General features: G+C 45.3%; 1 protein-coding gene across 3 annotated transcripts in view; it reads right to left on the reverse strand.

Moving 5' to 3' along the window:
• Positions 1 to 7,283: 7,283 nt before the first annotated feature.
• Positions 7,284 to 27,237, reverse strand: part of SLC24A4 (solute carrier family 24 member 4) — a 199,597-nt gene continuing 179,643 nt past the window's right edge. For all 3 annotated transcript variants that reach the window (XM_053280737.1, XM_053280727.1, XM_053280717.1), the window contains one exon: positions 7,284 to 17,991. In XM_053280737.1, the coding sequence (XP_053136712.1) occupies positions 17,839 to 17,991 (153 nt within the window). In that variant the 3' untranslated portion in view covers positions 7,284 to 17,838. The remainder of the gene's footprint in view (positions 17,992 to 27,237) is intronic.

The following is a 27,237-nucleotide window of genomic DNA, read 5'->3' on the forward strand; positions in this document are numbered from 1 at the left end:
ATAGTGCTGTTCAGCTTCTGCCCCTCATACATTTGGTGATGGTGCCCGATGCCCACACCACTGACTCACCTGCTGGCCACACATCTCAGAAACCATGTTTCCAGCACTTGTGTGAGAAAGCCCTCTGTACATGCACACTGGGCCCCTTTCACACTAACCACAAACATGCAGCTGCCAGGTGTTGTTGGAGCTAGGACCCTGGCAGCCTCAGCTGCAATGTCCCATAGTAACCACTGGGGTCTTTAGGGACATGGATAAAAGTGCTGGGCTCCTCCCCTCCTTGTTCATCCAGTATTAGCCTCTATTTTGTCTCGCCAGAGATGGCTGTTTGTTTTGGTCTCTCTCTTCAGCCATGAGCTACAGCTGAAATTAAGCTGCAGGCTTTTTCACATTTGTTTGTAACCTTTTCTTTAAATAAATCCTTGTAGTTCTTCGATACTAAAGAACTGTCTGAAGACCTTTTGCTTTGCTGTCACCAAATTGGTTTTGCTTTGCTGTTTGGGGATTGAACTGACATTCTTCTCCTACAAGTGTGTGACCTTCAGGCAGGGCCAGATTATCCCATGCTGTGGCCCTAAGCTATGTCAAGCTTAAAAGGCCCTATAGCATTACAAAATAGGTGGAAGTCCTACCCCAGCGCATCACTCACTCTCCCTCACCACACTGCTCACAGTTAGAGCAGCGTTGTGCATCTGAAGAGGTGAATGCCGCCTGTAACTGTGGTGGCGGGTGTTGGTCTAAACTGAGCTCTTGTCTAATAAATTTTTGCTACAACTTAGTTATTTTTGCACAGATTTAAACTCAGTATGACAGATAATTGTGTAGCCATATAAGTATATATTTGGTCTTATCAGAACAATGTCTGTTTTTAGAGTCTCCTTCTCCTCTTAAACTTTCAACCAATTATGTCAAATTTAAAATTAAGTCATTTTTTGGTATTCAGAGACCCTAAGCTGTAGCTTGCTTGGTTTGTGCCTAAATCCGGCACTGCCAAGAGGCAAGGTCCTGCTTCCACCTCAGATGTTCATCAAATGTGTGAGGGGAAACATGTGAACAGGGTGGTGAAGTTAGCTACTTACCAGGTGGAAAGGTCAGGGCAAGAAAGAGTTCTCTGAGAGGGAAAGAGCCCCATGGCAGTTGGTACCCATAGAACCAAGAGAGTGGACTTCTTTTGCTGTCTCTCCTCTTCCTCTGAGGCAGACAGATGGAATGGAGTGGCTGCTGATGGAAGCAGTTCTGGGAGGAGAGGAGCCAAAATGGCAGGTGGGACCAGCCAGCCCAATGTAGAGAGGCCTGAATTGTTGACTTTCCCTCAAATGCAGCCAAGTGCTGACAGAGGCAGAACTGCTGACAGAGGCAGTTTTGAGTGTAGAGGTGCAACCCTTACCTAGCCATGGGCAAACAAATTAATAAATAACAACAACAGCAACAACAATAATAAATATAATCCCCTGTTCATGCTGACAAGTTGTTGTTGTTGTTAAAATTTTAATACCGCCCTCCCAAAAGGCTCAGGGTGGTTTACATTAGCAATAGCAATAGCACTTACATTTATATACTGCTCTATAGCTGGAAGCTCTCTAAGCGGTTTACAATGATTTAGCATATTGCCCCCAACATTCTGGGTACTCATTTTACCGACCTCGGAAGGATGGAAGGCTGAGTCAACCTTGAGCCCCTGGTCAGGATCGAACTTGTAACCTTCTGGTTACAGGGCGGCAGTTTTACCACTGCGCCACCAGGGGCTCAAGGCACATTAAAACACCATTAAAATCAATTAACAAAACAAAAATTATAAACTACATAAATAATAATTAACAATTAAAACATCATAAAACACCAATTAAATAGCCAAAACAATTTAAAAACAAGTTGTAAAAAGCTGAGAAAGCTTGGTTAAAGAGATGCGTTTTCAGTAGTTTCTTAAAAATTGCCAGAGATGGGGAGGCTCGTATCTTAGTAGGGAGCGCATTCCACCACACCATTGTGTGAATGTGTTTATGCACATTTATGTTCGTGTTTATGCACATTTGCAAGTGAGTCTACGTGAATCACCACAGAAAAACACATATTCATATGCCAAATTCTTCACTTGCACCTTGTGACTGCAGGCATATAAACAGCTCTGAAAATATTTTGAACAGTCTCTTTCCAAAAGGGAATTGCAACAGTGCCATGAACTTTAGTTGTTGCTAAAGGGAAAACTATGAGAAGAATTGCTTTTGCTAAAGTGCCCTCAACTTACATGCAGATTGCATAACAACAATCATGCTTTCCCCACTGTGGGTGAGCTGCTGCGTCATCCGCATGCTACATAAGGACTCTGAACGAGCTGCTGTAGCCTTCTCGGCTGTTAATCTGTGGATTACAAGCCCTTTATAGCACAAACTCCTATTACGTAACTGGCCACCGGGCCCTGCTGAGTCAAAATATTGGCTGATCTTGCACATTGGAATGGGGTGTCCTGAGCTTTTAGAAACTGCACACAAAATGCTAACTTTTCCCAGGCAAAATTAAAGTAGACTCACACACACACACATTAAAAAAAGTTTAGACCAGGGCTGTACAACTTTGGTTCTCTCGTGAGTATCTGCAGGATGTTTTCCCAGGGGGGTGCATGTGCAAAGCCTTCAATACTATACTCAGTTATTGGGGAGTAAGTCCTATTGATTTTAATGGGACTGGCTCAAACCAGGGGGAGGGGCTGCCTCCCCTTGTCCCCCACTCCGGATGCCTCCTCCTGTTGATGGCTACAACTCCCATCATTTATTCATTTAATTTAAAAAAAAAAAATTATGTCCTGCTCCTTCCTCCGAGGAGCTCAGAGAAATGCTTATTTTTATCCTCACAACAACCTTGTGAGGTAGGTTAGGCTGAAAGATACATGACTGGCCCAGAGTCGCCCAGTGAGTTTCATGGTTGAATGGGGATTCAAAATCGGGTCTGAATCATCCCTATTGGCCACTGTGGCTAGATATGATGGGTGTTGTAGTCCAACAAGAGCTGGAGGGCCAAAGTTGTGTGGCCCTGGGTTAGACCCTGCAGGAAGAACAACCTAGATTCATAAGAACATAAGCACAGCCCTGCTGGATCAGGCCCAAGGCCCATCTAGTCCAGCATCCTGTTTCACACAGTGGCCCACCAGATGCCACTGGAAGCCACAGGCAGGAGTTGAGATCATGCCCTCTCTCCTGCTGTTACTCCCCTGTAACTGGTACTCAGAGGCATCCTGCCTTGGAGGCTGGAGGTGGCCTATAGCTGTCCAACAAGTAGCCGATTATAGACCTCTCCTCCATGAAGTTATCCAAAACCCCTCTTAAAGCCATCCAGGTTGTTGGCTGTCACCACATCTTGTGGCAGAGAATTCCACAAGTTGTTTTTGTTGTTACATTTATATCCTGCTCTTCCTCCAAGGAGTCCAGAGCGGTGTACTACATACTTAAGTTTCTCTTACACAACAACCCTGTGAAGTAGGCTAGGCTGAGAGAGAAGTGACTGGTCCAGAGTCACCCAGCTAGTATGATGGCTGAATGAGAATTTGAACTCGGGTCTCCCCGGTCCTGGTCCAGCACTCTAACCACTACATCACGCTGGCTCTAAAAGTAAAGGTAACGTGTGCTGTCAAGTCAATTTCAACTCCTGGCGCCCATAGAGCCCTGTGATTGTCTTTGGTAGAATACAGGAGTGGTTTACCATTGCCTCCTTCTATGCAGTATGAGATGATGCCTTTCAGCATCTCCTTATATCGCTGCTGCTCAATATGGTACCAGCGGAGATTTGAACCGGCAAATTCTGCTTGTTAGTTAAGCATTTCCCCACTGTGCCATTAGGTGGCTTTACCACCTAAGTTGATTATGCATTGTGTGAAAAAGTACTTCTTTTTGTTGGTCCTAAATTTCCTGGCAAATAATTTCAAAGTGGATTATTCATAAACTGCTTTGCTGAGAAAGTGGCTTCTACTACAGTAGGGATCTCAAACTGTGGCCCTCCTGGAGATGCTGGCCTGCAGTTCCCATCATCCCTGGCTACTGGCTACTGTGACTGGAAATAGCGGGAGTTGTAGTCCAAAAACACCTGGAGGGCTGCAGTTGGAAACCCCTGCATAGGTAGGGCTGCCATATGGAAAAGAGGACCGGTCTCCCATTCCTTTAAGAGATGCACAGAAGAGGGAATTTCCACTTCTCTTTTCCCTACATGACAAGCCGAAATTTCCTCTTCTGTACCATCTATTAAAGATACAGGAGACCAGTCCTCTTTGGTCCATCTAGCTCAGTATTGTCTTCACAGACTGGCAGCGGCTTCTCCAGGGTTGCAGGCAGGAATCTCTCCCAGCCCCATCTTGGAGATGCCAGGGAGGGAACTGGGAACCTAGATGCTCTTCCCAGAGTGGCTCCATACTTTAAGGGGGTGATCTTACAAGGCTCATACATCAAGTCTCCCATTTATATAAAACCATGGCAGACCCTGCTTAGCTAAGGGGACAAGTCATGCTTGCTACCACAAGACGAGCTCTAGGTCAATACTGTCTACGCTGCCTGGCAGAAGCTCTCCGGGGTTCTATGGAGCCATCTATTCTAGCCCTACCCAGAGATACCAGAGATTGAACGTGGGGCATTCTGCATGCAAATCAGGCACTTCATCACTGAGATACAGCCTATCCTCCCCAGATCAGCAGGGGTGGGGGAGGAGGGAACCATCCCCCCCACCAAGGTTTCAGAGTGCATGTATTATTCCTCAGGAGTACCTGTTTCTGAATATTACACAGTGAGGTCATCCACACAATCAAAAGCTGTGTTCTCCCCAGAGTTGGGAGCTGTGTGTGCTCCCAGTGTTCGGTTGTGTGGAAGCAGGGTAGGATGAAAACCTCGGTAGAAGTGACTGTGTGGAAGCAAGCTAGAGAGACTCTTCTCACGATTAGTGAGAAGAGCCATGACGGGGTTAGCAACCCTGCAGACGAGCAGGGCAGTAGCCCTGGGCAACCGGATTGGCCGCCACACGACTGCCGGCTCTGTTATGGAGCCGGTGGGGGCTGAGAGGATCGGGGGCACGGGGGCGCAGAGCATGCTGGAGAGACCTCTGAGCTGGGAGGCTGCTTTTCAGCCTCCCAGTCAGGGGTTTCCTCGTGAGTTGCTGCGGCGCGGAGCCACACCGCGGCAACTCATGAGCAAAAAACCCCGGTTTGCAGAGTGCTCGCTCTGCAAACCCAGTTTAAGGGGAGGGTTACTTTGGCGGGTTAACCGCCTGGAAGCCACCGGGCTCACCTGCAAGCCTGGTGGTTCTCACAGTCAGGCAAAATCGGGCTAGGCTCCCCTAGCCCGATTTCACCTGATTGTGTTAATAGCCTCAGAAATAAAACCTCCTTCCTTGCTTCCACACAATCATTTCTGCCCAGGCTTTCCTCTATCCTTGCTTCCACACAAACAACAATTGCGAGCACACATAGCTCCCAAACTTGTGTAGAACACAGCTTTTGATTGTGTGAATGACCTCACAATAAAAAACAGGCGCGCCTGGTACGGATGAGATGGGGGGAGGGAGGAGAGAATAAATGAGCCTCAGTTGTGGCTTGCTCCTGTTCTCCTCTCCCCAGCTGCCTCACTCTGCTTTCTCTCACCTGCTGTCATGTTAACTCCAGGTATGTGGGCTGATTATTTGCCTGGTTGGGGAATTGGGCAAATAACCAGCCTGTGTGCCAAGGGTTAATGTGGTGGGGGGTGAGAGAAGGGAGAGCAATGTGAGCAGAGTGGGCAGAGGAGAGCTGGAATAAGCTGCACCTGTAGTTTGTTGACCACCCCACCATCCTACCCATAACAGCCACTTCTGATAAAAATTAACAACAAATATAATGGAAATGTGCTGGTTTTTTGCTTTGAAGCTTGAATATATCTGCAAGAGCTGGCTGTTGAACCCTGCCAGGAATATACCGCCCCCACTGTACTGAAAACCATTTCCCCCACCTCCAACAATGAAACCTGAAATGGCATATTTGAAAGAGGAAGAAGTTTTCTCACTTCTTTGTGTGGTTGTCTGTGCACCTACTTGGCTCACTTCTTGGCTCGGTGACTGCCTATCAGCCAACTTTGGTGGATGGTATCTCAAATCCTTCAGGTGGGAAACAAGAGAATTAATATAAAAAATAAATAGTATTGGCACCAGAGAATACAGCATTGTCCGACTCCTCTCTTGGTTGAAGTTTCTTTCATAAGATGTCCTCCTAATGTCCTTCAAAAAAGTCTCTTCATTTATAGATTAATAGAAAAAGACGATGGTCAATTGTGAAGTCCAGCAGCTTGCGCCATAATTTCCCCCTGGAGACTGAGTCAAAAGCATTCTTAAAGTCCACAAAAGCAGCATATGATCTATTTGGCTTCATGCTGCAGTACTAGGACTTGATCTATAGAAGAACAGCTGGCCCTAAATCTGGCCTGTTCATCCTTCAAAATATCAAAAGCTGCTACCTCATGGCCATCTGAACTCCTTCTGTCGTGCAACTGTTTGTGCAATCTTACACCGGAGTGGAACTGTCCTCGGGAGCAACTCTGTTGCTGTTCATACTGACCCAGCAGCACAGGCGGAGCTCCTACCACCTGCATTGCATTGCACCACATGTGGAGTGACCAACTTTCTTCTGCCTTTCCTTATATCACTAGCAAAATGCCAATGAATACAACGGGAGTATGTGCAAAGAGTGGGCCTGCATATTCCTGGGACCAATACGGAAAGTGCTGAATATTGCAATACAACTACCATCTTCTGTGAAATCTCTGAGCAGTTATGCAGTAAGCAACCTTTCACAGCTAGAGGTTAGGTTTTAACCTCTGTTCTACTGTCTCTAGGTGTAGTGCTTTACTTTCCCCCATAGATGTTAATGGTAAACATCCACTTATATAGGAGAAATTAAACAGGTGATCTTGGGGATCGCCTTGGGGTGAGAGCTAAAATGGCTCCCTGCCCTGATGACCTCCCAGGCATTTAGAATAAAGCTTACTTCTGTTTGCTCAGCCCTTTCTTGGCTTATGTTTCTTAGTTATGCTTGAGAGTGATAGAATGTTGGGAAGGAATATTGGAAATTACTTACCGTACAGAAAGATTTTCCTCGTAACCCTTTATTGGCCTGGCTCTGAATAATTTCCAGCTTCTGAACAGATCTGTGAACACACTACATTTAGCTCTGAATATTCAAGGATGATGATACAATTGCTGATCTTAGTCCAGGCTCTAAACTCCACATGGTTATTTCCAGACTTTGAACAAGGTTTTCCTGAGAAAAGCATCAAAATCGCTTTCAAGTTGTCCTTATATATTTTATTGACAGTGTACATATGTTGATATATAGTGCCATACAATACTGACTGCTAGGTTTATTTTAAATATAAATCTTCCGTTCATAGTAACTATTGTATTTTTCCTCTTTTCACAATAAAAATAAATCAAAGCTCATGCCAATATTCTGTAACAAATTATTACATTTGGATTTTTTAAAATGACATACAGATCTGTACAAATAACCCCATATCACAAAAAGCATTCACAGTGCATAAGGTCACAGTCATTGAAAAAATAAATAACATGATAAATAGATCTGTGTAATTTACAGTTTACAAAGTCATAACTTTCCATTCTGTGAGCAGCACTATAAAAAGTATCTTCATTTTTTCAGAAGAGGTACCAGCACCCCCCCACCCCATCTTGGGATGCGCTTTGCATACACCTGTTAAGTGGAAAACAGAAATGACATCTATGTGGATCAACACTTCCTTTTGTGCTCAGAAGTGTCCCTGAATCACTGCACTCAACAAAGAAGAACTTTGCTGGAGAGCATTAGTCACTGGGAACAAAACTGCTGCTTTCTGAAGAATTATATATTATGTACAATTAATAAAGGCCATAAACTTGCTGCAATTAAAGATTCCCAGTGGGCACAGGTCTCATTTGGAGATCTCATCTACCTGCTGATGCTTTTGGATTTCATAACAATTCAAGGTTACTAAACATCAAAAACCATACACCTTTCAAGCACTGTGTGTGGACACCGATTGAAGAGATCTACATTCTTTCAGCAGATTTTTAAAAAACCAACAACCAAAAACAGGATGCCAGTAATTGCCTTTCAGGGGACAGATTACTGACACTAGCTCTCCATTACAATCAATCGCTTTTCGGAAAGTGCTTTGAATTTCAGAAGGACAGCAGTGTGGAGAACATGCCATACACAAGAATGCATCAAAGAGAACTTTGCATCAAAAGGAACACTGCAACACCAAAAACCCAGCTGCCATGTTGAATCAGCGCCCACTCATTGGTGCCTTAGGCAGTGGTTTTCAAACTGTGCTCCAAGAAACCCTGAGATCCCTCGGGTGCTTACAGAGTTCAATGAGATCAGAAATGGCAGGCATGCTTCCCTAAAAGAGAGCCTGCCCACCACCAGTACCAATTCCCCCTTGAAATGAACAGTTGCAGGAGAGGGTTGGCTGCATGCTAAAGTGAGTTGAAACGACCTCCCCATCTTCACTGTCCTGTTTTCAGGTGGCAAAAGTGAGGTGGCAGTTCAGTGGTGGTCCCCCCGCCCCCTGCCAGAATGGGAAGAGAAAAACTGGAGAACACAGACTCTCGGTGGCGACTGCATCTCTTTGGGGCTGCCACTTCTTCCACACAGCCTCTGTTCTGAGTGACATAATAGCCCCATCCAGACGTTAATAGTAAAAGCTCTGCTCAGGGTTACAGGAGCCAAAGCAGGTAGGAAGTCCCACTCCCTCACCTGCGTCTCCCGCCACTCACAGTTACAGTGATGGCTGTCTGCAGAGAGACCCGCTGTAACCGAGAGCAGGCGCTTCTGTGAACAGCAGCCTGGATCTCCCCAGGCTGCCCTCACGGTTACAGGGGGTCCCTGTACAGACAACCACTGCTGTAACTGTGAGTGGTTGGAGATGGGGTGACACCACCATGGTGGGGCTTCCAACCCGCCTTGGCTCCTGCACTGTGAATGGAGCTTTTACTTTTAACAACCAAATGGGGCTAATGACATCATAAAGTAGAGGTAAAGTTGTGCTGTCGAGTCGGTCGAGTCGACTCCTGGCGACCACCGAGCCCTGTGGTTTTCTTTGGTAGAATACAGGAGGGGTTTACCATTGCCTCCTCCCGCGCAGTATGAGATGATGCCTTTTAGCATCTTCCTAGATTGCTGCTGCCGATATAGGTGTTTCCCATAGTCTGGGACACATACCAGCGGGGATTCGAACCAGCAACCTCTTGCTCCCTAGGCAAGTTACTTCCCTGCTGCGCCATTAGGTGACATCATGAAATGACATTATTCTGTGAGGAAGGGGCATGGAGAGAAAAATGGTGATCACCAATATGGGTGTCGAACTACAAAACAGACTGTGTGGCAGGGAGAACATGGGGGGAAAGGTGTGCGAAGTTCTCAATTGAAATCATTTGGCTCAGCCTTAGTTCTGGGGTGCAAGCCCAGCACCCCAGTGCCTCATATACCCCTTCACTATCCCCAGAATCCTTTGCAATGCATTGCAGGTCCTTGGTTGAAAATTGATGCACAAAGGATTTTCTGATGACAGAAAGTTGGAAAATCTGAAGTGGCCTTTTAAAAAAGGATGTGAAACTTGTAACTGAGCTATGTACACTGCCAATTTGCAGGGCAATGATTTTTAGAAGCCAGGGGTTGCTTGCTCTGTTCAGATTCAATAGTACACAGGGTTTCTGTACAGAAGAATACATTTCTAAACCAGGGGTTCTCAAATTTGGGTCCTCAGATGTTGGACTACAACTGCCATCATCCCTTGTCACAATGGCCAGCCTCTGTTCTAAACCCTACCATGTTCAGCAAAGGCTAGTTTGCAAAATCTCAAATGGAAGTATGGACACATTGCACGCAATTTGGGATTGTCTGAATACCAAGCAGCAAAAGAGGCCTTCCTATATAAAATGGTGGATTTTAAGGTGCTGCAATATTTAATAGCAAAAGTCTTTGGTTTCACACGGGCACAAACATCATTCACTGTCTGCTTTAAAACAACCTTGTATTTGACATTTTGACTTCCTACCTTAGCATAAACATTCAGGCAGCATTTACAATAAACTCAGTCCAAACTCTGTTGAAACAACCTAGGCCAGCCTCAGAGGCATGATGCCTCTCAATACCAGTTGCAGGGGAGCAACAGCAGGAGAGAGGGCATGCACATACCTCTTGCCTGTGGGCTCCCCAGAGGCATCTGATGGGCCACTGTGTGAAGCAGGATGCTGGATTAGATGGGCCTTGATCCAGCAGGACTGTTCTTATATTCTTAACCTAATCTTTAATATCGACATACACAGTTCCAAGCAATCAAGGGAGAACTTCTTGATAGAAAATGACAGGAGGTTGTGAAAACGGAAGGATTCAGAGGGCTAATTTTTTACAAACATTCACAATGGAATTTGGTGAGATGAATGCAACTGTATGTACAATTATCAATATAAAAATGACTCTGAGGGGGGAAACAGGGCTTCTGTTTTGTTTTGTTTAACAGTTATTGAAGGATAATAAATAAAAATCCACTGTTGAAAAACTAGCTATTTGTCACAGCTGCAGTGGATGTAAGAAATAACAGACACACAAATGAAACTTGGCACAAAGAGAGATGTTGGTCCAAAGGGAAAGAGGAAAGCAGACAGCCTTCCTAGCTGGCTCACAACTCAAGATCAGAGCTTGGGCCATCATACAGTCATAAAAATAAACACAAAACTAGCTCTGACATACCAATTAAAAAAAAACACACAAAGCGAAGCAAAACAGCAATCCCAGAACCTGATCTTGCAGTATCTATTCAGTTAGTACTCCCTGTTGTCGGAATATGAAGTGCAGATACCCACTGCAGGATCAGGGTCAATGCAAAAGCTTTAAAAACACACACACCACCAAACCAACCATACAGCATTCTGCTCTCATGTGGAGAGAGTTGTAGATGGCTGGAAATCATTTTTAAGGGAGCTGAAAGGGATCTAAGAGCAACATTACTTCCCATGGCATAATTTGTATCTTTCTCGTCCCCCTGTTCCTTATGATCAAACAAGCTTTACAGTTTATAAAATAAAAAGCTTCTCAAATCTTAGAAGCCTGTTTCCTGGAGACAAAAGAGAAGGGTATACACACCACAAGTGGCCTCCTTTTAAACTACCTTCAACTCTCAGAAAAAATTCTTACTTCTCTCCAGCCCTAGCCGCCCCAGTACGAAACTGCTCTGCAGTGGATAATGGGTCTGCCATCTGCTTGTGGTCTGCAATCTTGCTGAACATTCCTTTAGAGGAACTCATCCCTTTTACCTGCCCTGCACCCCAGTAAACATTGCAACGGTTTCATACTTGGTCAACTGAAGTATTTAGGAAGACGTGCAGGTTAGCAAACTCCAAAGATGACTCATTTTCATTTACAGTGCAGTATGATCAAGGTAAACCAGATTACTTCACAGATGGAGAGGTGAATGAGTGGTTGAGTGCATTTTTTTCTTTTGAAGAATGCTCACATATATAGTCTTTAGCAGGAGTAGGCAACCTTGGCTCTCCAGATGTTCTTGAACTACAACTCCCATCACCCCCAGTCACAATTTATTGTGGCTAGGGATGCTGGGAGTTGTAATTCAACATCATCTGGAGAGTCAAGGTTGCCTATCCCTGGCTTATAGCATGTATATGAATACTTTTTACACACAAAGCAAAGCTGGGTTGTGGGGCCCTCTCCAAACTAGGGGCTCTCCTTGAAAGATATGCTCCCCACTTTTCCGCAAAGCATAAGCTTAGCTTTTTCAACTAAGCTAAGTGCCTTCATTTGGGAACAGGGATTGTCTTCCCAGTAGTATGACCTAGCCAATTGATAGCAATAGCAATAGCATTTACATTTATATACCGCTCTATAGCCAGAGCTCTCTAAGCGGTTTACAATGATTTAGCATATTGCCCCCAACATTCTGGGTACTCATTTTACCAACCTCGGAAGGATGGAAAGCTGAGTCAACCTTGAGTCCCTGGTCAGGATCGAACTTGTAAGCTTCTGGTTACAGGGCGGCAGTTTTACCACTGCGCCACCAGGGGCTCTTCAATGATGACATTGTAAACATGACATTATGACACCATGTTGCCTATCAGAGTTGGATATATTATGTCATAAAGCGAGTGGGCACCTTAAGCTAATTCTGCTACGTTTACAGGTTTATGAATCAGTCTTTTGAGGATTTCATTGCTAATGGTCAGCATTTCATCCATCTTACACACATGTATCCAGCATACATTCCAAAACAAAGAAGTTTTTAATCTATTGATCACTTTGGTATCATAGTCATGAGCCTTTCCTCGCATCTAGCTCAGAAGCTATGCAACTTCTATACAGTCAACATAACTCAAGACTTGGCTAATGTTCCGTAGTAAACACAGCCAATTTACACACATAGTATTTAGGGGATGTTGAGCAAGATCCAAAGAGTTCGCAAGGGAAGGTGCACATAAATCCCTGGGTGTTGAATTAATTGGAGCAGGGGCGGGGGGAATAAAAAATGGATTTCCCCCTGCAGATCACTTGAGCAAATTTGTTTCAGAAGCAAACAAAAGGCACAAGATTGATATCAACTTGGAGATTCTTGGCAAGATATTGCAAAAATATAGGAGGTTCTGGGACTTGTACCAACGTGGCAATCAGTTAAACACCCAGTCTTTTTCAGACAGCCTGCCTAGGGGCTATTGCACATGGATTGTGAATTATGGGAATCTGAAGCACAAATGGCTGTATGTGATTGTCATCACGGCCCTCATATAAAGTGTATACAACATTCTTTGGCAAATTGTGTGTGCTTACGTGTGTGTGTGTGTACATATATATTTTGTACAGTAGACAAATATCAAGTAAGGTGTCTTTTTATCAGATTGATTGTTTTGGTATCTGCCAAAGAATAAGCAGACATATAATAGATAGCCTAGGAGGAGACCAGAAACTGAGCTCTGGATTATGGACTCCAAATCTCAACTTCGTTAAAGTGCAGTTAGGTTTCATTCTATTTGCCATGAGAATGATCAAGAAATGATATTTGTCCACCAAAGAAATGATATTCACCACCAGTTTTGGTCTGGTGGTGAGTTATTGGGCCCTGAAGCAAAGGAAGAGCAAGAAGGGAAGGGAGTTCTGATACCATCATACACCTTTCCTTCTCTGGGATGATGAGAGCAGGACCACAACACCGTTTCCTATATAATGTGTGTTTGCAGGCCCGCCTAAGCCTAGATTGTGCTGTTCCCAGAATGTGAGGGCAGTGGTTTTAAGGTACCCCTTGCTTATATGTCACACAGAAGTTCTCTCTAATGAAAAGATACCTGTACTCTACAAGGCTGTACCATACAGGTTGTGCCTGCCTAACATATAAGCAAGCCCTCCGTATCCTACTGGTATGGTTTGCTGTGCTTAGCCTGGGCACCCAGTGTTCCTGCTCATGGAGAGAAGCTGGCTGATATACTGTGCACAATTCCCTGTGTGTGTTGTAATGGAATGTGTGCACAACTGCACAAGAGCACTCTCGCATGAACACAAAAATTGTATAAATGCAGTTGTGTGGTAGTGCAGCCATCATTTCCAATGGTTTGTGCCAGAACTCTCTGGTGCAACTGTGTGCATGTCCCATTACAACACACAGAGAACTTTGTGCAGCATGTCAGACGTTTTCCCCGGATAGAGCACAGATGCTGTGCCTGGGGAGAGTGGGTGTATGTGGACTGGACATGGAGCATGCTGGCACCTGGGGGTGGAGGGAATGGGGCTTAGCTGATACTTGGTTTGCAGGCACATAACATCCAAGCAGGACTAATGTGATAGATTGATCCAGTCTGAGAAGGGGTGGGGGGGATTTAACAGCTTCATCATATAAGCCTCTGCAGTGATTCAGTCACATAGACACGCAAGTCCCACAGCCAGCTTATGGGGACAATCTGTCCTCTTGTGCGGGCCCAGGAATACAACCCCAACCCAAGTGTTGGCATAGCAGCAGCAGCAGTAATCAGCATGGCTTCACTGATGCTCTTCCACTTCCTCTTTGCCATGGTGGGGCAGGACATGGCGGCAGGGGAAGGGCCAGGTGCCCATCTTAAGCAGGATTCAACAGGCTGTTCATTGGCTCCAGAGGCAGGAAAAGACACAGACTACCATCTGGGTTTTTTCCCCAAGCATATGGGGCAAAACACATTTCTATCCCCCCATGCACCAAGAATCAGATGAGGGCAATTTCAGCTTTTATGGTGCAAACGACTGATTCAATTATGGCAGCTAAAGCCAATTTGTGGGATTGGGTTGCCAGCTTGGTTAATACTGATATTTGCTGCAAAGGACACAAGGAGATTAACAAATATTTTTTCCTTTGCATAAAACTCTTTTCAAAATTAGCTGAATTCCTCACGCCAACTAAGAGTGAAGCAAACTGTTTTAAGGAAAAAAGATTTCCTGTACTGCAGAGTGAAAAACTGCCTGTGTACAATCATGCTTTGAATGGAATCGCCAGTTCTGTGCAATCCAGATGAATAATGCATTGACAGAACTTAGGCTGTATGAACATTTGCACAAGTGACACTAACATGCCTTTTAGCTTCCTTCCTAATGTTTGTATGGATGTGTGAATACCTCTGTACTAGTTCACATATATATGTACATAACTCTGATTACTCATCACTTGGACCAGTTGCTGCTGTATGTGAGCTATTTCACAAATAACATTTTTAGGTGTAATACCTAAGATCGAGGTGTGAAGGAGACAGCCAAGTGTCACTAAGACAGCAGCCACCTGTGTGCAAACACATTGCATTGTACACTCAACACCTAACAGAGAGCCAGGAACTGTTCCCTGTTGAGTGTACACTCATTAGAAAACCCAGCTCTGCCTCCATGTAAAGTGTGAAACAGCCAAGTGTGACCCGATTCTCTTCAGAAGCTCTGTGTTTGAGGAGAGGGAATGTAAAAGTTACACCCTATTTAGATCTGGTGCTGCATTCATCAAGCAATGAAATACGCATTTGTGAACCAGTCCTTTAAAACAGGTTTTTATGTTCATTTAAAAAAAATCTGTTGACAGTAGAGCAGAAAATAAGATTTCAACAACATTTCACACTTGATGTGCTTTATATGTTTCCTGTGAGCAAAAGGGTTATATTGGAAGCACACTATTCATCCTCCATCTTTACTATAGAGCAACTGTATACTTTTGAGGCAGGCTCTTTTTACATTTTGGCTTCTCCAGAAGTGCTTCAATGGCTCCTGAACTGGCATCTCTGTGGCTACTGTGAACTGGGCAGTAAGGGGTAAAACTGAGACTAGGTCAAGGAAGAGAATGCCCTATTTTTCATTGGCTTGTATGGGGCTGGGGGACTGTTACAATGGGAGAAGATTCATTTGTGGTCAGAGGGATTGCTTGTTAGCTGGAATATTAGTGTCCCTAGCAAAGACTGCAGGTGATAATTAAAGCAATTTTCAAGTCCCTTGAGAAAACCTGTTTGCTTCCTACAGTATTCTGTTGTCAATGCAGTTATTGTGGGAATTCTGCCAAATAGCTCTGCATGCAAAAATATAATGCATTTTTAAATCCACAAAATTATTTAGCCATTCAATATATATTTCATTTTGCTATATATGTTAAAAAAATAAAAAGCTATGTATAAAGGTAACTTGTGCTTCTGTAGAAACTCTCTGTGTTCACTCGGAACTTTCCAATACATTATTTTGGAGTTAAGGGACAGTATTAAAATGTGCCAGTGCTTCTGGTGAATCTTATTGGGATCACCATAACAGCATGTCACATGAGAGAGAACCACTCTGGATGTTGCCCATGCAATGAAAGTCACAAAGTACAAGTGCTGCTTGATAAAGGCCCAAAGTGGAGGGTCTTTTGCATGTTTCTCACAGAGAGGCACATGAACTCTAGATGAGAGTAGAGCTGACATGTCTCATGCTGGAGGTGCAAGAATCTTTGCTTCAGCAAGAAGAGCAAAAACAGCAAAATCTTCTTCAGCAAGAAGAACAAAAACAGGACTCGTGAGGAACTCACTCTGCCCATGCCCCCACTCCCAGACTGTGGTAACATTCAAAGCCACCCACAATTTTATACTGAATGGGTCAGGTTCTCTTCTCAGTCATGCCCATAAAAGTCCAGACCTATTTCATTGCAACATATGCTGGTGCAATGGAAAGATCATGGCCCTAAGGGGTTACAAATACATTCAGCTGGGAAGTCAATCATGCTGTGCAAAAACCTCTTGTATGTACATCAAGACAACGATAGTTTTCAATATACACTTGGTGCAATTGAGAATCCATCCTGCAAAGTGCTGAGCATCGTACAGCAGCAAAGTCACAAATGCGTAGTTAGTGGTAACCCTCATTTCCCTCCATATGACTGCCCAAATGCTCGGCTTATCAATGGCTTTGCTGGACAGAGGGATTGTGCACTTCAAGGTCTGGACAATCTCAGTTGATAACAAGCTTCACGGTGCTGACTGGGCAGACTTAGCCTATGGTCTAAGCTGGACTCAAAAAGTGCATCTATGTACACAGTCATGGCATTTTGTGATTGTTCAGATGTGTGCTCAGGTCCCAATTTTGCAAAGCATAATTTTTAAAAAATTATGTTTCTACCGAACATCTCTCTGAAGCCTTTGCTAAAATGTGAGCCTGTTTTAAAAGAGGGCTAGGGTACACAGCAAAGCCATCGAGCAACTGTTTCGCCTTGCACTCAAGCTCACCTCACATTCCAATTCACATTCAGGATGGTGAAGGTGGGCCCTTGAAAGAGAGCAACAACAAAAAGGGGGGATTATGCAGCCATTTTAGAGCAGATATATTTAGGATGAGAATGAAAACACCTCCAAATCCCTCATGTATGTATTAAGATCTGGAAGGCATTTGGACTGAAGATTTCAGATGACAACCTTCACAGCTAGTTATGGAGCACCCATGATTCCGGTTTTTCAGTTTTCCTCTAAAATTGTGGGAATATGCTTACCAGTGCCGGCACAAGTTTTGACCAAGCTCAATATGTATAGTCATGCTTGATATCTGAAATTGTTCCTCACTGATTTTAGAATCATTTCTTCTTCTTCTTCAAGTATGGGTATCCAGTTTGCAATATTTCAGGTTCCATCATTTTTAGCTTACATCTTCAGAAGTGCTGCATTATCTGTTTCCTCCTCTGCCTTGGTGGAATTGTTCTTGTGTCTTTCAAGTCTTTTTTGAAATAAAAAAGAGCGACAAAGTACTACTGAGCACCACCAAAGACTCCTCAGTGTCAATGAAACTTCTCTATAAACAGAGCACTTGAAAGGGAGAAAGGAAGGTCTTTAGTAGTGCATGTTACATAGTAAGTGCATTAGAGCCCATTGGCTGAGATGCTTTAAACAAGACAAGATAAAATCTTGAACCACTCTCCTTTCCTCTTATTTGGAAAGCCATAAATAAAAAAGGGAGGTGCAGTTTCCCCCAGTCTTCATATTAAACCATATGTTGATGGACAATTGCCTGCCTAAAGAAGACGGGAAACCACAACAGGATACCGCTCAGCTTTTGTGAGTTCTGTATGAGATCCACAAAGCTGCATGACAAAGCAGCAATATCCAAAGAGGAAGAAGATGAAGAAGAACATCCTTTGGTTGCCTTGAGAATGTTATTTAAAGGACCTCCTTGTTTTCTTTCCAAGGACAGGAAAAGTGCTGTAAGGTGATGAAGCAGGAAAGACCCTCAGATTTTGGATAAGAAGCAGGTAGAAAAGTAAAATGTCTCCTGTCGTGTGTGTCACAATGGATTCAGGTGATTTCCATTGGCAGCTGGTTTCAGTCATCTTCTCGGCACATCGGAAAGTTGACAAAAGTGAAAACGTTAAACTCTATCAGTATCGAGAAACACAGGAAGATGGCGTAAAGGATGAGAACGTAGATGCCCAGCTTCTTGTCAAGCTTCCATTTATTTAAGTGGATTCCACCCACCTGTAAGAACACAATTTGTTTTAGTTTTAAATAAGAATTCATTTAAAAAAATCAGAAAGAAAGTTTATGAAGAACAGAAGTGTATTAAAAACAGGAAGAAATACATCCTACAAGCCAGAAGGGAACTTTTAAAATTGAATTTTCATCACTTGAGGAAACTAGTGGCCATGTGTGATCTTTTCTGCTAGGCATATAGGAATGTTAGAAGCTGCCTTATACGGAGTCAGACCATTGGTCCATCTAGCTCAGTACTGTCTGCTCTGACTGGCAAAGGCTCTTCAAGGTTTCAGGCAGGCATCCCTCCCAGTCCTACCTGGAGATGCCAGAGATTGAACCTGGGACCTTCTGCATGCAAGCAGATGCTCTACCACTGAGTTAAGGCCCCAACCCTTAAGGGAAATATCTTACGGCAGACAGTGCTCACAACAGGTTGGACCCTGCTTAGCAAAAGGGACAATTCATGCTCACTAGCGCAAGACCAACTCTTTTTAATCTTGTTGTAAACCGCCCAAAGACGTAAGTTCTGGGTGGTATAAAAATATGTTAAACAAACAAACAAACAAACAAACAAACAAACAAAACTCTCCTCCCTGATGTAAGGGGGAACTCTCATCATCCCACAATAGAAGACTGGGTGCTATAAGTGGCTTCTGGGTGAAGCTGCACACAACAGAGGCAAATATTGGCCAGAATGAAAGCTGGGGAAGGGGGTGCCCTGACTCTGTCCAGTTACCTCCTTCACTGAAGCCTAACAGGGGACCAGGCACTGAGAGAGACCTTTACTCAGGAAGCCCTTGCAAGTGCCTCTCTGCTACAGACAGGTGGGAACAGAGGGAGGGTGCACATGCAATGCACAGCCTTCTATATGTGCCAGAAAAGGTCTTCCACTAGTGGTTGCACAATACTGTGGAACACCACAACTTCATGTCGCTCTGGAAATGTGTTAATTGTGCGCAACAACTCTCATTATGCTTGCGCAACACCAGACGCCGGTGGCCATTAGCTCTGCAATCAAGTGTGGACATAGGTGAGTTAGCAGCAACAGCACTTTGAGCCCCTGTGTTCAACTACAAAGTATATGGGGTGTGGTGTGGTATGTGTGTGTGTGACCCAGCAGGGACTGAGCACATCTGTGGAAGTGTACAGTGAGGCATGGGATTTGGCAAGGCACAGGGCCAATGTTCCCTATAAGAGGGCTTCCCAGATGTTGACTACAATTCCCAAAACCACCAGCCAAAGGCCATTGCAACTGGGGCTTATGGGAATTGTAGTCAACAACATCCGGGAATCCCTCTTACAGGGAATACTGCACAGGGCCAGGAGGCCGCACCCACTTCTTAAGGATCTGAGCAAGATGTGTACGAATTTTAACATTTCATCAAAGAGAGTCTTGAAGAAGGCTCGACATTAGGAAGACTGTCCAACAGTGGGACTGTCTGTGTCATGCAGTGGTGGACTCTCCTTCTCTAGAGATTTTCAAAAAGAGGCTGGATTTCCATCTGTCAGGGATGTTGTGTAGATTCCTACACTGAGCAGGAGGTTGGACTGGAAGATGCCCAAGATCCTGTCCAACTTTGAAATTCTGTGGCTGACATTTAACTGAGGCTGTGCTTGGAGAATGAACAAAACAACGCTAGCATAGGAATATCACATAGTTGTGCAAAGCCATAGGGATTTTTGGAACTGCATTATTGTGCAGAAGTTCCCAGCCAAATGTAGGCGGCGCAACACTATTGGAATGCAAGCTATAGACTTAGTGCAACTAGCAAGTGGGAAAGTCTTATGCTAGCACAACATCATTTTGCAAGTGTGGCAGCATTAGTCAGGATGACAGCCTATGATTTTATGGGGGGCGGGGGGAGCCTTTGGCTTTAAATGGTAGAAAAGCACACAAATCTGAGTGAAGTGAACTGAAGTGCATGGCTTCTCTCCCAGTCTTTAAATAATCAACCAAGGACCTGCCCTGCATTCTAACCTTTAGTCAGATAAAACTGCAGGGCCTTTTCAGTGGTGACACCTTGTTCTATTATTTTTTACCTGTAACATAATTAAAATAGGAAACACTAGCCTACACCCCCTACCAAGGGCATTGCAAAATACTCTATAAACATTTAAGCGTGCATTAAGACAACCTATTTTTGTAAACCTACTAAGTATTCTTAACTGTACATAAAAGCTGAGAAAGCCTCAGACGGAAGCAGTCTGTAGTAATTGAATAAAACTGTGTTTTTAGTTCTTTTCTTTTTATAAGCCTCTCCAAGTCGGTTTTTAACTTGTGGGGGGGCGGGGCGGTGAAAGGGTATTTCTCTGATGCAAACACATCCTCAAACATTCAGCAACTATCAGTTTTATTGCTACGTGTAGGCTTACACATGGAATATTTTTGTATTTGTCCAAGAGCCAAATTAAGAGATTTCCTTTCTGGGTTATCCCACCCCAAGACCAGAGAGTTTCTGTAGACAAAAGAGGTGGAGGTGGCAGCATTTTGAACCTATACAGAATAGTTTTAGGAGAAGCCTAGCCAGGCAGCTCAGCAGGGACGATTCAGCATTTCTTTCCCTCATGTGAGCTTGCTCTGAGACAAAGGCTTTAATCCACTACACACTTACTCTCTGGAATTTCCTCCCTAATGAACTTAAGATGGCCTTCTCAGTGTGCTCATTCTACCACCAGCTGTAGATCTGCTTTTTACTGTATAAATCCTCCTTTTATGCTTACAATAAAGGGAGCGTAGGGCAGGGTTTTCTCTGTTGCAGCACCTCTCTTCCTCCTTGGAAAGCTTCCTTTCTATTTGCCAGCCCATTTGCTGGGGTTTGTTGAGACTGGGTTGTTGTTGTTTTAAATGCTGCTGTTTTTCGTTTTCAATCTTACTTTATTGTTTAAGGTTTAGATGTAATGACAGGTTGCTTATCTGTAACCTTTGGTTCTTCTAGTGGTCATCTGTGCTCTTACACAATTGGGCTTTGCGCCGGCGCAGAGACCTCACTGGAGTTTCTCCAAGCTAAAGTTTCTCTCCAGTATTTAGGTGGTAGCCCTGCTCCCTCTGATGGTATGCGCATGTGCGTGAAGTCCCCTCTCCAGTCTCTGAGCCTGCCATCAGAAAAATACTAACGAGGGGAGGATGGGTGGGCATGTAAGGGCACAGATGACCACTAGAAGAACCAAAGTTACAGGTAATCAACTTGTCATTCTTCGACATGGTCTCTGTGCTTAATACGATTGAGTGCATAGCAAGCTGCACCCTGTGCAAACCTTATCTGGAGGTGGGAAGTTAGGCGAAGAGCGAATGTAGCACTGTGGTGCCGAAAGCAGCACCCCTGCAGGAACAAACATCCAAGGCGTAGTGCTGCATAAAGGAATGAGGAGACGCCCATATAGCAGCCTGGCAGATGACGTCTAGGGGTACCGTTCTGTCAAAAGCTGCGGAGGACACCATGGCCCTGGTGCAATGTGCCTTTAGTGATGACAGAACTGGCTTTTCACAATTTGATAACATAAAGTTGGGTGAACAACCCAACGAGAAATGGTCTGAGTGGAGGCCTGCTAGCCCCTATTGGGTTTTGAATGGGCGAGAAAAAGGGACTGGGAGGAGCGCCACTCAACCATTCGATGAACATTATACGCCAGTGCCCATCTTACATCAAGGGTGTGAAGGTGATGTTGATCGTCATCCATTGGGTTCGAGAAGAACACCAGCAAGGGAAGTGGTTCTGACCGGTGAAAGGAGGAGATGACCTTAGGCAAGGCGGTGACATCTGTACGAAGGACCACCTTGTGAAAGGTGAAAAATCAGGTAAAGGGAGTCCACTCTTAGAGCCCTTAGTTCGCTGATGTGCCTGGAGGAGGTGATAGTGACCAGGAAGGCTACTTTTACAAGACAGGAGGTCAGGAGAGGCAGAAGCCATAGGTTCGAAGGGCAGGCCCATCAGGCAAGCAAGTACTAAGGAAAGGTCCCAAGCCGGTGCCATGACACGGGCGTATGGGTATAAGTGAGAGAGTCCTTTCAAAAAACTTTTAACAGTAGAGTCTCAGAACTAGGATCATGAATGAGGAGGGGAGTGAGCTACAATAGTGGCAAAATGGACTCTAAGGGAAGACAACTTTAAGCCAGAAAATGTGTTGAGTGGAAAGGTTCTCAGGAGAAACGTATCTGACAGTTAGAAATTTCAGGACACAGGACCATTTATGACAATAGGATTGTATTGTTGAAGGTTTGCGGGCCACGGAGAGGATGAGTTGGAGATCTTGTGGAAAGGAGGCCTGATCCTTTCCTTCACAGTGAGGTGAAGTTGAAGAATCTCAGGATGAAGCAGACGGCCTGACTGCTGCATGAGAAGGTGAGGGAGCCCTGGGAGGTGACTGTACAGGCCAGCAGATAGGGGGAAGAGATTAGGGAGCCAGGGTCTCCTGAGCCACCAAGGGGTGATACTATGCATTTTGGCTGGTCCTGTAGGATTTTTAGTAGGATCCTGGGGATAAGGGGAAGAGGTGGGAAGAGGTATGCAGGGAGTCCTGTCCATGAGATCGTGAAAGCATCTCCGAGGGAGTGGAGGCCTAGGCCTGTCCTTGAACAGTATAGGTGGCACTGAGCATTGCATTGGGATGCAAAAAGGTCTACCTGTGACTTGAACCACTGATGGAAGAGTGACTTGCATGTTGGGCAGTTCATCTGCCACTCGCGGGAAGTCATTCCGGTTCTGCTGAGCGTATCTACCTGGACACTGGTCCTGCCTTGGATAGGTCATTGGATAGGACAGGAGGTTGGTCCTGCCTATGGGAGTGATGCAGTATTGGATGCACCAGAGCCAGAGATTGTTGGAGAGGCACAGAAGTGTAGGGGAGGTCGTACCTCCCTGTCTGTTTGAGTAGGCTTTTGCCATAGTGTTGTCTCTCTGAATTGTGACTGTCAAATGAGAGAGGAGTGGGAGGAAGCCTCTGAGGGCTTTGAAAATAGCGAAAAGCTCCAGGAAGTTGATATGATGAGAGGCCTCAGTTCTCATCCAGAAACTATGAAGGAGGAGGTCATCCATGTGTGCGCCCCAGCCTGTCTCCGAGGCATTAGTGTTTAAGACGAATTGAGGCAGTTGTGGATAGAACAGAGAGCCCACTGTGAGGTTGTTGGGGTTTCTCCACCAAAGAAAAGAGTGGCGTATGTGTAGCAGTATGTGTAGCCAGCGAGACTGCATGTCGCACTGTGTATGGAAGTTGCATAGGAACCACTGTTGTAGGATTCGGGACCAGAGTTAAGCCTCAGGTAGAACATGGGTAGTAGACGCCATGTATCCCAGTAGCTGTTGGATTACCCGAGCCATATGGCAGCAGCGAGATGCCACTTCTGATGACAGTGTGAGGATTGCTTGTATTCTGTGATCTGGGAGGTACAATTTTGTGTGGATTGAGTTGAAGAGGAGACCTAGGAATTCTATACACCTGATCAGTGTGAGTTTGGATTGTGAGTAATTTATTTGGAGGCCCAAGCTGTTCAGGAGCGTGATGGTGGAAGCGTAGAAGGTTCTGTGGGGTATCTGCCATGAGAAGCCAGTTGTCTAGGTATAAGAAGATCTGGGTTCCCTATTGTAGGAAGGCCACTACTGGAACCATGCATTTCGTAAATACTCTCGGTGCAAGGCCAAAGAGTAGGGCCTTGAACTGATAGGTGTTTCCTCTTACTGTGAAGCAAAGGTAGTGGTGATGTTGCGGATGGATGGTCCGGTGATAATACACATCCTTGAGGTCCAGGCGTACTCCCTTGTGCAGAAGGGTGAAGATGGTAGGGATGGTGACCATTCAGAATCGCTTGTATATGATGCAGCGATTGAGTTCATGAAGGTCTAGGATGGGGCAGAAGCTTCGGCTTCGGGACATGAAGGGCTTCGGGACATGAAGCAGATGGAGTGGAAGCCCTGAGAAAATGGGTTGAGGACCAGTTCTATTGCCTGTCGAGCAAGGACACGACTTCTGACAGCAGGGCGGGTGTAGCCACCATAGTTATGGGAGGATTGAAGGGGGTTATAGAGGAGAATTCCAGCACATATCCAATTCTTATAATTGTGAGGACCCACGAATCTGAAGTAATGCTCTCCCAAGCTGGGAGATAAGGGGATAAGCTGGTCCCCCATTTGCGCTAGGGCAGGGAGTCACTGTTTCTTTGGAAAGGCAGTGGAGGGCCTGGATTTGGATGTGGTTTGATGTTGAGTGCAGAAGGAGAGGCGCTTCCCAGAAGGGTAATACTGTGCCACACGAAAGGAGCGGTCACTCTGGTACTGACCTGGGGGACGTTGTGGTTGCACACGGTTCCATCTGGTAGATTGGTAGGGCCTGGAAGATGAAGGTTGGTAGCTCATAGAGTGTGCAGTATTACAAAAACATTGGACTTTTTGTAGGGTCTCATCTGTCTTCTCTCCAAAAAGGGCCTCATCTTCAAATAGCAGGTCGTCTATACATGAGCAGGCCTCGTAGACGAGCCCTGAGGAGTGTAGCCAAGCATGCTTGTGAATGGCGACAGTAGCCATAATCTTAGATGCACATTCTGTGGAATGTTTCACTGCATGGAGTTCCTGCTTTGCCAAATGAGCTGCCTATCTTAGGAATACTTTAGCCAGGTCCTTCTTGTCAGGAGGAAGGTGGTCGAGGAAGGTGGTCAAGGAAGGGTGCAAGGCATTCCAATAGGAAGTGATTGTAGCATGCATTATAGGCCTGTCAATTAGCAATTCTAAGGTGCAGGGCTGAGATGGAATAAAGGCATAAGGTATCCAGCTTCTTTCTCTCCTTATCGGGGTGGGTGGGTTTAGAAGTGTGAAGAGCTCTGTTCTTGGAGAGAAATGATTGATCTACTACAGAGTTAGGAGTAGGGTGGCCTAGAAGGAGTTTCCCTGTCTGTTCATCCTGAGTGTGCACTCCATAAAAAATTCTCAAGTTTCTTAGTAGGTTGAGGCAAGGAGAATGGTTTCTGCCAGCATGATCTAGTAATATCCATTAGTGCTACATTTATCAGGAGAGACACAGGAGCACGCATGTCTGCTTCAATCAGGCTAAAAAGGGGGTCAGGATCAGACTTACTCTGCTGAGAGCGTGGTACACCTAGAGAGGTGGCAATGCAAGAGATGTCGTCCACATAGAGCTTATAGTCCTCTGAGGGCAAGCCTGGCTTCTGATCAGATAGAAGGTCCTGTGGAGAGGAGTCTAGAGAGGTAAGGTCTCAGTGGGAGGACCTAGCATCTGGATCTTCATAGCCAGACTCCTGGTTAGAGGATCCTACCTCACTGGGGTTCACATGATCCAAGTCATCCTGTGCGTGGTTCTCCCCCGTCTGTGTAGAGTTAGGTTGTTTGGATACTGGAATCTGTGTTAACGGAACCTCCTGGGGAATCTTAGGTGGTAAAAGAGAGGTTGACCTTGGTGTAGGAGGAGTCAGGCTTTGCAGGTCAGTTGCCTGTTGATGTTGCATAGGCCTGGTAGAAGTGGAAGGTGGAGGCATTTCCCTAGTAGGCTGGCGGGGCCTGGTGATGGTATGTTGTGGGGATCCGGAATGGTCCCTAGGGGGCCTCCTATAACCCCACTGGTCCAGCTGGGATTGAGGGAGATAACAAGGCTGGTCCCTGGGAGGAGGATGCCAGGTAGTGTGATAGAGGTCTCACTGTCGAGGACGATAGGATGCCTCAGCGGATTGGAAGGACCAGTATGCTGGACGTTTGTTCCAATTTGCATAGTACTTGTCAATGTATGATGTCTGTCGAGCCCAAACTTGGTCCCTACGAGGTGGGTTTGGGTAGAGGGCCTTAAATTCGGAGTTGAAATCTTCATCACCGAGGTCAGTGACAGGTTCATAGCAGTGGCCCTCCTGTCCAGTTTCCAGTCCGAAGTGAGCTTGGGTTCTTCTGCTTCCGAATAAACAGATAGTGGGTCTTCAGTATCGAGGCACTCCTCGAGCTCGAGACAGTCTGTCTCTTCTCCCTGTACAGGATCGAGAGCCTGGTCTTAAGGTCTGACAAGTCTGAATGCTGGTGCAGGGGCTGGTCCGAGTGTGGATTCAGCTTGCACTTTTTCTTCTTCGTAGGAGGGCTGGGTGGTAGGGGAAGCTCTCATTTTTGAGGCTGGCCCGAGTTTGAAGCCTGACATGGCTTCTTTTTCTTCAGGCCCAACGAAGCTGCCAAATCCAAGGGCTCAGAAGAGAACGGGATCGAGCTCCCTGGTAGGTTCCAAGTTATTGACCCTGGTGAGGCCACATTGGGAGCCGCAGGCTCTGAAGTCAGTTTAGGAACAGATGCCAATGTTTTGCCCCGTGGAAGGGTGGGTAAAAAGGGCTGTAAGCCCGAGTTTGGCAGGGTAGTGCTGGTCACCGCCTACACAGTAGGAGGGTTAGATGCTGCCCACAAGGACTTTAAGGCCTGTCCCCAGAGCCAGGATCTTAAGTGGGAAGCCTGGTTCTTCTTAGCTTGTTTCATGAGTTTTGCACAGTGTGTGCACGCGTGCACTTTGTGTGCCTCACTGAGGCAAAAAATGTCCATCAGTAGAGGGGAGTTTAACCCTGCACTGGACACACAGTTTAAAAGGGCGGGGGGATGTGGCAAGAAAATAAAAATGCTAAACCAAGGAGGAAGATTACTAAAATAAAACAGAAGAGAGAGAGCAAACCAGAGGAGAGAGAGTTAAGAGGGATTTTTAATGCTGTTTTTGCAATTTAGCTTGGGGCCACTCACAATGAAGTCAATCTGTCGGCAGATGAAGAAAGACTGGAGAGGGGATCTTGTGCACATGTGCATACCATCCGGGGGTGGGGGCTACTGCCTAATTACTGGAGAGAAACTTTAGCTTGGAGAAACTCTGATGAGGTCTCTGCGCAGGCGCAAAGCCCAATCCACGTCGAAGAACCATACATAGCTTTGAGTGCTGAGCTGTGGGGAAATGGGTCCAAAATGGGATGGAAAAAAGTTAAAAAATCAGTTCCCACTCACCCACTGGTTTCTGCTAAGTTTCTTTGACTGACAGATTCTCTGCTGTTTTTGTGCTGTGTTGTAATTTTACACACACATACACACACACACACGTCACTGTAGGCACTTGTAGTTGGAAAGGCAATAAAAAAATCCTACAAATAAGTAGAATTAATCGTCCCACGTGATGTTCTGGTCAGGGGATGCTCACTAACAGCTTTAGTATGGCCTAAAATGCCAAGGAAATATTTCTCTTGGGATAATTTACAGATTTCAGTGAAGCATTGCATCTACAATACATGAATTGCTAATA

This window comes from Hemicordylus capensis, chromosome 1, assembly GCF_027244095.1.
Source record: "Hemicordylus capensis ecotype Gifberg chromosome 1, rHemCap1.1.pri, whole genome shotgun sequence".
Taxonomy (NCBI): Eukaryota; Metazoa; Chordata; class Lepidosauria; order Squamata; family Cordylidae; genus Hemicordylus; species Hemicordylus capensis.